The 13,392-nt window shown below is 57.3% G+C and overlaps 1 protein-coding gene across 3 annotated transcripts in view; it reads right to left on the minus strand.

Moving 5' to 3' along the window:
- The window catches only part of NIBAN2 (niban apoptosis regulator 2), a 56,637-nt gene extending 43,497 nt beyond the window's left edge, over window positions 1–13,140 (minus strand). For all 3 annotated transcript variants that reach the window (XM_088019131.1, XM_088019130.1, XM_028107840.2), the window contains exon 1: window positions 12,916–13,140. In XM_088019131.1, the coding sequence (XP_087875257.1) occupies window positions 12,916–12,970 (55 nt within the window). In that variant the 5' untranslated portion in view covers window positions 12,971–13,140. The remainder of the gene's footprint in view (window positions 1–12,915) is intronic.
- Window positions 13,141–13,392: the final 252 nt, after the last annotated feature.

The following is a 13,392-nucleotide window of genomic DNA, read 5'->3' on the forward strand; positions in this document are numbered from 1 at the left end:
TCCAGCAGCCCACATCCAGTGCTAAGCAGCCAGCATGCCAAACACATCACCCAGGGGGCCGGGAGCAGCATTCTGGCAAAACACTGAGTGAGGACACCTGCGGGCTGGAGGACAGGTGGGTGGCCAACTCTCCCAGTTGGACGAGAACCCCGTGACCCCTCCCCACTTCACTGGCCCTATGCACACCTACCTTCACTGGCTGGCACAGAGAGGGACTCCATTTGTGGACTCAATCCACCATCTCTGGCTTGAACCCCCACCTGCTCATCCATCCACGGTCACAGGTGCCTCCCAGGCTGGGCACAGAGAAGTGCCCAGCAAATGTCTGCTGCCATTGCTGCCCCTAGTAGCAGAGGGAAAATCCTCTTTCTGAAGTCCAGCCAATGAGTGGCTTCATACTGTGCCACTGAACATCACCTACCGATAGACACGTTTCCCTCCCTCCTTTTTTGTTTTTGTTTTTGTTTCCCCTGTTGTCACTGATGTTGTAATGTAATCTAACCTTTTGGCTACATTCAGGTAAATTCCTGGTGTGGAATGTGCCTCACGCACCTGGTGTGGAATGGTCGGGCCAGGGTTCACCAGGGACTTGGGGCCACCTTTCTGCCGTTGCTCCTACTGGTGGTGGGACCTGAGGAGGACCGCCCTCCTTGCGCAGCCCTTTCCCACAATGTCTCAGTCACAGTGGCCTCCAATACCCCCTATTTCTGCCTAGGGATGCACAGAGGAAGGATTTCAGGGGCTACAAAGCCAGGTCAGCACTGCAGCTATGCAGTCCCTGAGGCTGGTGTTGCTCATCCTAAAACCCAGGGGACAGCGCAGGCCCTGTGTGCAGCCAGCAGCAGCACCCCTCCCAGATGGGTCCATTTTCCGGACAAGGAACTGAGGCACCAAGACGGGAAGGGACCTGGGCGGGTCCCTTCGTCACCAGGAGCCCGCTTCCTCATCTGTGGCCAGAGGGCAAATGGGAGGCACCACAGAGCCCATAGGACGGCACTCCTTACGGGCGGCATGAGGAGGGTGGGCATTTGGTCACAATTCGCCCTCTGCTAATTATTTAATTAATGAGTGACTGGCAACCGTTGGTTGGATGTGTCTCTCCTGCCTAGCCTTGAGCTCTACGCGGGCAGGGCCTGGGTAAACCTGGTTCGGGTGCCAAGCACAGACGGAGCCATCGGTCGCCGCACGCTCTCCGTGCCTGACACCCCGTGAGTCGGCAAGGGCACCAGGACCAGGACCCAGGCGTCCCCTCCCCTGCGCGGGGCGGGGGCGGGGGTCCACCTGTCCACCAGCGAATCCCTGGGGCCCTGCTTCTCCTGGCCTCACCCCCAGGGCTCAAGGACAAGAACAAAAGGCAGGCACAAAGGCATGAGTCAGCGAGGAATACTCGCCTGGAGGAAGGAAGCCGTGTGCGGCCGCACGCGCTCCAGGCCTGCGGTCTCAGGCATGGTGGGACCCAAACCACTCCTTCCAGATGGGCAGAGAGGAAGTCACAACCAGCCGGGGCTCTGAACCCAACCGCATCTGCTCCACCCCCTCTACCCCCCAAGGCACCCTCTCCACCTACCTGACGGCCCCTTCACCCAAACAGCTTCGGGGCCCCTCCTCTGCAAGACCGGAAACCTTGTAATGACATTTATCATTCAGTCACCGTTCAGGAATTAAAACGACTTAAATTAACAAATGTCCCTTATACCTCTTGGTTATGGAGCATTTACTGTGCCCGGCACTGTGTTAAAGGGTGCATAAACTTATAAACTTATAAACACGCATAATGTAATTTAACCAGAGAAGTTTTATTATTTATCACTCCCAATTTACAGCTGATGATTCTAAGGCATAAAGAACCCAGACAACTGTCCTAAGGGCATTTGGCTAGCCCCTGGCAGGGCAAGCTCTGACCTGCAAGGCTATACTGTCTACTTCAAGGGAGCCCATGGCGACCGAGCCCTCCCAGTACTGGCACCATAGATGAGAATCTACCCCAAGCCCGTGAGGAGGAGCCTGGAGGAGGGACCCCAACCCAGCCTGCCACGGGCGGGGCCCAGGGAAGGGTGTTCCTGGCTGCAGGGGGTGGTCTGTGGGTCCTGCGAGGCCTTTCAGAGTCTGGAACTTGACCCAGAGAGCCTTCCAGAGGTTCTCATCCAACCCCTTCCTTGCACCATGGGGAAAACAGAGGCTCAGAATGGAGGCTAGACTGAGCCCCCATGCACAGAGCTGGAGTCTCAGAGGCCACACAGGGGACTTAGGAAAAGGGAAGGAGAGCAAAGAGGCTCTGCCCCTAATCTCACAGGAAGTATGCTGAGCCCCACCCTGGGGGGCTGCAGGCCAGACAGGCAGTCCAGCCCCCAGACTGCAGGGCAAGGCCCAGAAGCAGCTCCTCTAGGATTCTGCCCCTATCTCAACAGGAAAACAGGAAAGCTGAGCTGAGCGGCCTGCTCTGGCCTGCCTCGGATTGTAAGTTTGTCTCCCAGGTGCAGGCTGACTCTCGGGTCACTGAGAAAGTAACCCTTCTGCTACGAGAGGGGGCCCCGCCTCCAGCCACAAAGAAATGAAGAGTTTCTGCCGGGCTCCCTGTGTTCAAACACCCAGCTCAAATCCTCTCCCACCCCTGCCAGCCTCCTTAAGAGAGGGGATCGCTGCACTTTAGAGACGGGGGAAATGAGGCCCAGAAGGAAGCCCCTTGCCCAAAGGAGCCGTGAGTGACTGCTGAGCTGAGCCGGGAGGGCTGTCCTGTGGCCAGGCTGGGCAGTGGCCCCCCTCCTCGTTTCCCGGCAGCCTTAAATATGGGAGTGGGGGCGTAAGGGGAGGGTAGCTTTGCCTTTTTTAATCCACCACAACACCTCACTGTCTGCATGGGGACAGGCCTGGGCTGTCTCCTCAGACACAGGCCTATCTGTAAGGCCAGCACAGGGCTGCCTCTCTCTCACGGAGGGCTTGTTTACTCGGTTTTCAAAATTATAACCTTTCCGGCCCCACCCAGGCCAACGGCTCCTTCCCTGACCAGTCTGGGGCCGTCCATGGGGACAGGGATGGAGAAGACCCTGTGCAGGGGTCAGGGGCCTGCGTTCCCATCCCAGCTCCGCAGCCTCTGACACGCTAGGTATGTCCTCTGCCTTGGTTTTACTCAGTCATGAAACGGAGGAGGGTTGGGGTAGATGATCACAAAGGGTCCTTCCCGGCTAGAAGGAAGAAGGGTCTAGGCCAGAAAAAGAAAAGCAGACCCTGCCCATCAGCAAGCTCGAAATTCAGGGCGAGCGGGGAGCTGTGGCCCGAGGAGACCGCGAGCAAACCTCGGGCAAACCTTCCCCGCCGTCCCAGCGAGGCCCAGCCTCCCAAAGCTGAAGCCTTATTCTCTCTTCTCCCTGCCTCACCTCCCACCAGGGAACCCTTCCAAAAAACAAAAACGCAAAAACAAAAAGTGGAACAGAAGTACAATTGTCAGCTCCCTCCCCCTCTGGATGTCCGGATCACCCCTGAGATCCCTGGCAGGCCACGGCAAATGACAGCGCCCCCCCCCCACCCCAGACTCAGCTAAAACGGAACTGCCATTCGCCTAGCACCTTCCATGTGCGGAGAACAACTGCCTCCCAAGAAGCTTCACACGCCAGAAGCAGGGCTCACCTTCCCATTTTACTGACAGCTCAGGCTCCAAGGGGGAGAGCAACTTGCCCAAGGCCACATAGGGCTCTTGGTGGCAGAAGCCGGCTGCCTCTCAGGCAAGGCCAGACATGCTGCCTCTTGAGCTGGGCTGACCAAGTGGTTTAAACCAACATGCACTTTGGAAAACATAAAGATCCTCTGTCTTTGTAACAGAAACCACATCACATCCAGCTTAATGGAAACTTTGTGGCTGGCATGAGTCCCATGAGATCGGGGCTCATGTCAACGCTTCATCCCCACCACCAGGCTCGGGCCCGGCATAAGACAGCTTTCATAGAGGGAGTGCTTCCTTCCACAGCAAGAAGGCATCATGGAATAAATATCACACCTTCTGCTTCAATGCAGCCCACGGCCCACAGGCTCCAAGAGGCTGGAGCTAGAAGGGCACTACAGATTGTCCCAGTGACCCATTACACTGACAGGCAAAGCAAGGCCAGAGAGGGAGAAGGACCTGCCAAAGGTCACCTGGCACCAGCCCTGAGGCTCTCACTTCCCAGTCTGTACGCAGAAAAGGCTGCCAGCAGGTACGGTGATTAAAGGTGGGTGGAGCACAAAAGTGTGAGCGGTCTCCTGCCCAAAGGACTCTTCTTCTAGAAGATTCTGGCTTAACAAACTTGGCTGGACACAAAGAGCTCTGTTCAGCATGAGGCGTGAGGAGGCTGGACAGCTGCTACAGTTGGCTTGGCCACAGATATGTGGGTGGGAGAGCGGGCTTCACACTTTGCCGACCACAATTCATTCTTCTGCTGCCCCTGCTGGGCGCCCAGTTGCCCACTGGAGCCCACGGCCTGCACTTTGGATTGCACCAAGAGGAGGGACACCCCTGGCCAATGTCCCATCGTGGACCATACACACAGGAAGGACGGATGGCAACAGGAGTCAGTGTTTTGTTTTTTTTTAAGATTTTATTTATTTATTTGAGAGAGCGAGAATGAGAGAGAGCATGAGAGGGAAGAGGGTCAGAGGGAGAAGCAGACTCCCTGCTGAGCAGGGAGCCCGATGTGGGACTCGATCCCGGGACTCCAGGATCATGACCTGAGCCGAAGGCAGTCACTTAACCAACTGAGCCACCCAGGCTCCCCAGGAGTCAGTGTTTTCTTAAACGCAAAGAGCTCTGTGCGCATCACCTCCTCGATGCCTCACAACCTAGCAGGTCTGGGCTACCGTTATGCCCACTTCACAGATAAGAAACCTGCAGCCCAGAGAAGGCAAGACACCTGCCAAATGCCAGGGTAGTTAAGACAGGATCTCAAAACCAGGAGCTTAGAATCCAGAGCCAGCCCTCTTCCCACTCTGCCCTTGGAAAGGAAGAAGGTTCTCATACCCAGAGCTGCCTAGGAAGGACGTGAGTCTGCCATCATTGGGGGAATGAGAGCAGAGGCCGCAGGGCCACTGGCTGCTTTGATGAAACCACCTACGGGATCCATCAACGGCACAGGGCTGACAAGAAGAGACACCAGATCTCCCCGGCCTCGCACATCACCATCACAGAGGCCTGGTTGCTCCGTCTCCCCCCCGAGGGGCCCCACTCCCATCACACTGGTCCAGACCATCCCTCACCACTGGGCTCTCCTCCACTAACCCTCCCTCCTAAGCTTCCCCAGGACGCTGGGGACAAAGTCCCCTCCCCCCCAAGGCCAGCCCCTCTCACACCTTCCCACAGAAGACCTGCCCTTCTGAGAACACTCCTCGCTCACCCAGCCAGAGAGTGCCACGTGGGCAAGAGCCACGGAGCAGCACGCCCCAGCGTGTCCCTGGTGCCTGGTACAGTGCCTGGCACACTGGTGCTCAGTGACTACTGACTGAAAGGATGAAAGAAAGAAGGCCCGAGCACGTCTGGGAGCAGAGCTCATCACACCTCTGTGGGGTCCCCCAGGCACCCAATGGGGATGTTCCACTTCAACTTCTAACATCAAAACCCTCCCAGCCCTGCCTCTGGAAGTCACCTTGAGACCCCTAGGAAACGATTTTCAGTGGCAAAGAATTCCCAGGAGTCGATACTGGGGTCACAGATGGGGAGAAGAGGCACAGAGAGGCCCAGCCATTGGTCCAGAGTCACACAGCAAATGGTTAGCAGGACCAGGCTTGAGACCCACAGGCCTAGCTCCAGACACACGTGGCCGGCCAAGGGGTGGGTGTCCCCATCTGTCTTCCTCTTTTTCCTTTTCAACCTGGGGGCACATGGCACAGGGTGAAGGTGCCCGCGGCCACAGGACCAACCTGACACACGTCCCTCAGTGAAGTGCCACGCTCCTAACAGCATCGTGTCCTCGCCGCCCCCCAGCCCCGTGTGCCGTACCATCCAGAGAGCGACTCCTGACCTCGCGCCCTAAGAAGCCGGTGCTCTCGTTCTCTTTTACGAAGGACACCGAAGCTCAGAGAGGGTAACTGACTCACCCCAAACGACCAGCCCCTCCAGGGGCAAAGCTGGGACTCAAGCCCAAGCAGCCTGACTTGCCCCGAACCTCTCGACTCCCCGCTTCTTCTAACTCACCATCCACTCTGTCACCAGGCAGGTCCCTTCACTTCTGTAGGCCACAGGTAGCACATCCCTAAACCTGGACGGTTCCTAGGGGGTGGCACCCGGTGCCCTGCTGAGGTGGGCACTTCCTGTTCTTCCAGTTTTGAATCTGTGAGATCAGAAGATTGCAGCTCTTCTGTGACTCAGGCCCTAAGATTCTACCAGGAGCGGGGCGTGGCTCTCTCCCACCCTGCAGGGTTTTTAAAAGCTAGGTATGCGCCTTCCTCTTTCCTGAAAACTCTGCCCAGCACTATCCAGAGAAAAACCCTCCATCCACAGGCAGGGAGGTGGAAGGGGGCAGGGCAGAGGGAAAGGAAGAAGTGGCTCAGGAATTTCTGCAACCGCAGGACGATGCCTGATGCCTGCCGCAAGGAGACCCACGGTGAGTGAGTCATGAGCTGAGCCCGCGGAGGAGGACGGGGCCCCGCAGAGGAGCATGGGACTGGTCAGAGAGTGACTTGAGTCTCAGACTGAGTAATGTCGGGAGGGATATATTTGTGCAACCCACGGGGAGCCTCTGACACACGCCGTTCCGTTCCCCTCCCAGGCCCTCTGCCCCCACCGGGCCTCTCTTGGGGGCTTCTTCCCCCGTTGTCCTCCGGCCCAAACTGGGCACCAGGAACCATCCCATCACAGGAGAGCATGGTTTTAACAGCTAAGGCCTTGGACTCCCAAGTCTGGGCCTGCCACTGCCCTGCCCTGCCCTACCTTTAAATGTTGGGATAGGGCACGGAGGGTAAGGATTCAGTGTGATAATGCGGGCACAGGCAGGCCTGGCACCTAGTAAGTGTTCAGTTAAAGGATGGCTAATCTCACGGGTATCGTTCAGAGCCTGATACGGCCCCTCCCTACTCTATCAGCCACTTCCCTCAGGCAGAAGACCCATGAGTGGAGTCCCTGCGGGCCACAGGCTGGCAAAGCAGCCAGACTTACCCGGTCACACACAACCAAAGGCCAATGTCATCAGTCCCTGTCCCCAGCTCACAGACATCCCCTTGGAGCCTACTGCCCCTGGAAAGACCCTCAGAGGTGCTGCAGCCTCCCAGAAAGGAGCCTCCCTCGAAATGCCCAGATTGGTGGAAGCAGGCTGGAGGAGAGTAGGTCAAGGGCATGAGTCTGTCTTCAGCAGGGAAGCTGACCAGAGCAGGAAAGGAAAAAAACACAGTGACTCAGTTTGCCCCTGAAAACCAAATGTCTAGTCACAGTGGGACACGGCAATATCCAGCATTAGGGGTAAGGCTAAGAAAATGTCGTACGGATGGCCTCGGGTGGGACACGGGACAGCCTTTGGCAATGCTTGCAGGGGGGCTGTAGAGGCCAGGGAGAGACGTTTATTATAAACCGTTTGGGGAAAGGAGCAAGACAAAAATTGAGTCATGGTCTCAGCAATGTAGAACAATAAACACAGAGGAGAAATACTGCTAAAAAAATGGAGCGATGCTCGCAGGATGGTGCTGAGTGATTCCCAGCCCCGTCTCTGAATGTCATTCCTCAAGCGGTGGGAACCATGGCCCAGTTTGGGCTTAGAAAGGTCTCTTTGGCCGTGTGGCCGTGTGTGGGGGAAGGATGCAGGGGTGAGGCCAGAGCTCATGCCTGGGCGACGGGAAAGGAACAGAGTGGAGGCTGGATGGAGAGGCAGAGCAGGGTCAGTGCCAACAAAAGGCGCGTTCTATGAGACTGACACAAGAGCAGAGCAGAATCCCCAGACGCTTCACCCCCAGGGGCTGACCCAGACCTTGGCTAAGGGGCAGAGGCCCAGGCGGGGCTGGGCACTGTTTCCGGCCAGCCTGGTCCCTCTGCAAAGCCCCAGGGCAGCGACTAGGAAGGCACGCACCTGGGGGGGGCGGGGAGTGCGAAAAGGGACACCCTCCTCCCTTCACACTGGGGACCTGCAGCCCTTTCCCAAATGTGGAGAGGTAGGTGCGCAAAATCAATTTGGAAAAAAGGGCATTATTCATTTTGCTCAATAAATAAGTGAGATACCCTTTTTCTCATATCCAACTGCCAAAAAGGGTGATAACACTTGTACTGAGGTACTCTGTACCAACGAGAGGGAGTTTCAAACATTTACAGCCTTTTCAGAGGCCTGACACCAGAACCTGGCCCGGGACGAGTGCAAGGTTTGGTCAGTGTCCCGAATTCCTGCCCAACACTGGAAACCACCCAAATGTCCGTTGATGGGGGGGGGGGGGGGATGAGGAAATAAATGGCACCATGCACAGAAGGAAACCCACCCACAGAAGTTCAAATGGGACCAACTCATGTGCTCTGTCACAGAAAGATGTTCACAACAGACAGAGTGAAAAAAAAGTCCAACCACAAAGACATATCACTGGGGCTCTTCTTATAGCCAGAGCTAAATGTGTGTGTCCGCAGAGACGTGTGTTTGGACACAGGGACACACCAAACTCCAGCAGTTTCTCCTGAGGGGGGGAGCGAAGAGAGAGGACACTTTCTCCCCTTACACTCCTACGTGGCTCGTGCATGCATTCCTTGTGCACCCAGCCGACATGAGCAGTGGATGCCCAGGGTGGGGAACAACCAGGGGAAAGGGGAGTGCCCACTAATGGGCACAGTGTTTCTCTCTGGAGTGATGAAAGCATTCTAAAATTGACTGTGGGGGCGCCTGGGTGGCTCAGTCATTAAGCGTCTGCCTTCGGCTCAGGTCATGATCCCGGGGTCCTGGGATCGAGCCCCGCATCGGGCTCCCTGCTCCGTGGGAAGCCTGCTTCTCCCTCTCCCGCTCCCCCTGCTTGTGTTCCCTCTCTCGCTGTGTCTCTCTCTGTCAAATAAATAAATAAAATCTTTTAAAAAAATTAAAAAAATAAAAAATAAAATTGACTGTGGCCATGGTTGCACAATTCTGTGAATACACACACACACACACACACACACACACACACACACACACAAAACCCAATGAACTATACACTTCAGTGGGTGAATTGTCTGGCAGGTGAATTAGGTTTCAATAAAGCTGCTATTTAAAAAAGAATTAGCAAAGGGAAAGGTGAGCCCAGCAGAAGGGAGGAACACAGGTACTGGCAAACTACCTTACCAGCCCTTTCAGGTAATAAATCTTAAGGGCAGTTTATGTATTGGGGGGCGGGCGCAGTTCGCTCGGCTCCCACCGTTTCATCCCGGCCAACAGAATTTCCAGAGGGGCTGAGTCCTTCAAAGCTGTCCCGGAGGCAGAAGGGCCCCCCTAGGCAATGCCAGGATTCCTGCCAAGGGCACAGCACCCAGCCCCTATTGAGCAACAGTAAGCTCCCTCCCTCACCTCTTCTGTCTTAGCTTTGGTGGCAAAGAACCCCTCCTATAGCACCAACATGGGCCACCCAGACCCTTACATTCTCATCCCAGCCCTGTCCTCTGGGCCAGATGGAAGGTGTGGGTTGCCTAATCCCCCACCTCTCCATGTCCTAGCTCCTTCCTAGTCATAGGGGGGCCCCATCACTGCCCTCCACACCCACTCAAGATAGCCTACATCCATCTCACACATCTGCCAATGCACAAAGAACGTGGAATTCAAGGTTTCTAAGAACCCTGGTGGATTCTTGCATCCAAGGAACCAGTATCCACCCTGAGGCCGGAGACCGGACAAATCTCAGAGAAACAGGACCTAAACCACAGCGACAATTGTCACCCTTCGCACTCCAAACACCTGGCCACTCTCCTCACCTACTAGAGAATCGACAACAGAGTAAATGACAATTGTCAGGGGCCTGGGTGGCTCAGTCGGTTAAGCGTCTGCCTTTGGCTCGGGTCACGATCTCAGGATCCTGGGATCAAGTCCCACATCGGGCTCCCTGCTCAGCAGGGAGTCTGCTTCTCTCTCTGCCTGCCGCTCCCCCTGCTTGTTCTCATTCTCTCTCCCTCTCTCCCTCTCTCTGTCAAATAAATAAATAAAAACTTTAAAAATAATAAAATAAAATAAAATAAATGACAATTCTCAATAATAATGGCAACTGTTTGCTGAGCACTTGCTATGCCCCAAAGCACTGGGCTGAGTGTCTTACCAGCATTATCTCATTAAATCCTTGCAACGGAGTCCAGCAGGAAACTACTATTATTCCCATTCTACAGATTAAAAAATTGAGATTAAGATGCTGGCCCAAGTTCACATCAGCTAACAGAATGTGAAGTCAGTATTGGAAGCCTGAGCCGGCCCGAATCTGGAGGAGATTCGGGGGGAACATTTGGGACCCTTAGACTCTCAGAGCCAGAAGGGACTTCAGCCATCAGGCAGCCTACAGCCTTCAGTTCACAGCTCGGGAAACTGAGACCCAGAGAGAGTAAGTGACTGCCTGAGGTTACCCAGGCCTCCTGGCTCCCAGGTCAGGGCTCTTTCCTCCACTCAAGCTCCCTCCTGAAAAGTAGGAGGGAATCATCCTGCCACCAGCCCCACGGGGCTGCTACTGTGAGAACAAGCCCCTGCTTGCCAGGGGCTTTGAAATCCCAGGATGAAAGGCACCGTGGCAGCAAAATGGCACCTGGGCAGGAGTGTGCCTGACCTCTGCCAGGACTTGTAGGCTGGCATTCACCTGCTCACCTGCACAGGGTGGGCACAAAGCTGCAGGGGCCACCCGCCCCGCCAAGCCACAGAACCCCAACAAGCCTGGAGCCCAGAGCACTGCGGGGAAGGGATGTTCCAAATGTTGACGTTTCCAAAGGGGTGGCCCCAGGTAGGGAGGGCTCTGGAATTTTAATTGTCTGGCATGAAAGTGCTCACTGCTTCTTGGGTGGGGTGGGGAGGGTGCATGGATCACTGGAGGTGGCAAAGGCTAGCTTTCATTCCCTCCAAAAGAAATTTCTAAGGTGGCTTGCTTCCCTGGAGGGGGCTAGAGGCTTTCCCCTGCTTCCAACCTCCCAACCCTGACTTAAGATGCTCCCCCAGGTGAGCCTGGACCAGGAATTTGAGGCATTTGAAGAGGGTTATTAATAGCCGTGAAGTGTTAAGAAGAGGGGCCAGCAGGCTGAGTGGGCACAAGCCTGGTATCCACAAAACAAACCCAACCCTGTCCAGGAGAGGACACTTCACCTTTTGTGGTTTCAGTCTCCACCCGTGTAAAATGGGGGTGGGTGGGGGGCTGCTGGCAGTTCTCAGCCTAGGAGGTAGAAAGAGGGGGGAGAGCGAGAGTTGGGTGTGGGGAAAGGAAAAACCCCACCAAAGAAGGAGCGGCACACCCCACCCAGGCCGGGTGAGGGGCCCCAACAGGAGGTCGTGAATGGATGGACTGTTACAGAGCCCCAGGAGGCTGCCACCGACAGGGAGGGGACAGGAAGGCTCCGCCCCGGCTTTCCTCCTCCCAGAGTCCAGGCCTCCTCCCAGCCCTATAAGGAGGCTTTTCCAGGACTTAACCCCCTGCTGCTCTGAGGCTGGAGAGAGTCTGACTCATTTCTACCTCACCCTCACCCGGGCACCCAGGGCCCTGGCCCAAAGGGGGAACTCGGGCGGCAGGCCCAGTATCACAGTCACTGGACAACCCTTCCTCGGCACCTTCTTTGTGCTCAACTGCGGGGCCCTGGAGACACAGAGTTAAGGGACTGGTCACCTGGTCACTCTTCTCAAGGGGTACAAGCAGACAAAACACAGCTGCTGAAATTTACAGGACTGCAGGACCCATCAAGATAAATGTAGGCGGACACAGTGCTCTGGGTTCACTGGACAGAGAGTAGCAAATTCAAGAAGAGGAACAGATAACTCCTTCCATGGCTGCACCCACCCCCACACCCCACATGGACCAGCACCCCATGCATGGATGCCTCCTCTACCAGGCCCTGTGCTAAGCAAGCTACAGGAAATAATGTCTTTCAACAACTCATTAATAAGAAATTATTCACCCCGTTTCAGAGAGGACAAAACTGAGGTGCCAGGCCATGAAGAGACTTCTCTAAGACCTAACGGCTGGGAAACAGATGCTGGGATTCCACCCAGGCAGCCTCACCCAGGGCGGGAGAGGTGAACCACAAAAGTGAAGTTTCCCAGGCAGTCTGAGATTCTCACCCGACCTCTCCATTCTCCAGGGTAGGGGGAGGAGGGGTCCCGGACCCTGCTGCGACCCTGGGGGTCAGTCACCCTTCTGAGAAGTGGCCACTGTGCAGTGACAGGCTGGGAGCAGGGATGGCTGAAGGAGGGGGCTGAGGAGGCTGGGCTCCAGCCCTGACCAGCCCGCCCCCCCCCCCGCCCCCGGACATGCCTGCCAGCAGGAGCACCCTGCTTGAGCCTGAGTCAAAGGGCAGGGGTTCTGACCAACTGTCTTGTGCACCCCATCTATCCCTAGCCCTACTCCCCAGGCTCAGTCCAGGCATGGATGGGCCTGTCCCTAGAAGCCTCAGCCACGTGTACTAGGGCTGGGGCCAGGATGAGGTGGGGGCCGGGACAGTGCGGGAGGAAGATCAGGACACGCTGGCCGAGTGGGCCACAACTTCATCAGGGTAGTGTGTTGGGGGGCATTCGAAGGGGCCGGCTCGGAGGGGGTTCCAGTAGGGGAGGGGGAGGTTCGACTTCCCTCGGGAGGGGGAAGGGCGAGCTCATAAGGGGGCAGGAAGGAGCGCCCAGACGTGGAGCGAACAAGCTAGACGCAGGACTTGGTCCCCGGCCACTCCCGCCTTGCCCCGGGCCTGATTCCCCCGAGACTCCGGCCCGGCGCCGCGGGCGGACCGGGTTGGGGGCGTGGCCCGGGGGCTCCCCGCTGGACCTCCGGAGCGCTGCACCGCGCGGGACTCACCTGCGATGTGCTGGCGCCGGGCGTCGTCCAGGTGCGTGGACAGCACGTCCCCCATGGCGAGGAAGAGCCGCGGCCCGATCCGCCCGCCGCCCGTCGCTACACGCGCCGCTCAGGAGGACGCCGCTGGAGCCATGCAGCCGGGCCCGGCCCGCTCCCGCCGCCCCTCGCTGCGGCCTCCGCTCTGCCCGCGCTCCAAGCCCCGGCCGCGTCTGTCCCGTGGGCTGCCTCCGCCCCGCGCCCCAGCCCGCGGCTCAGCAGCCCCGCCGCGCCCCGCCCCGCCCCGCCCCGCCCCCCGAGCCGAGCCCCGCCCCCGCCGCGGCCGCGGCCGCTGGCGGGAGGGCGGGGGGGGGGGGGGGGGCCGGGGACGCCGGGACTGCGGGCGAGACCCGGACAAAGACCAGTCGGAGAGAGGGAGAGCGGGGTGTGACGCACTGAGGGGCGCACCGGACCCAGGCCGAACCGAAGAAAGAGATGGGG

Source organism: Eumetopias jubatus, unplaced genomic scaffold (genome assembly GCF_037043125.1).
Source record: "Eumetopias jubatus isolate StellerSeaLion01/CBP00866 unplaced genomic scaffold, mEumJub1_p1.0 scaffold_15, whole genome shotgun sequence".
Taxonomy (NCBI): Eukaryota; Metazoa; Chordata; class Mammalia; order Carnivora; family Otariidae; genus Eumetopias; species Eumetopias jubatus.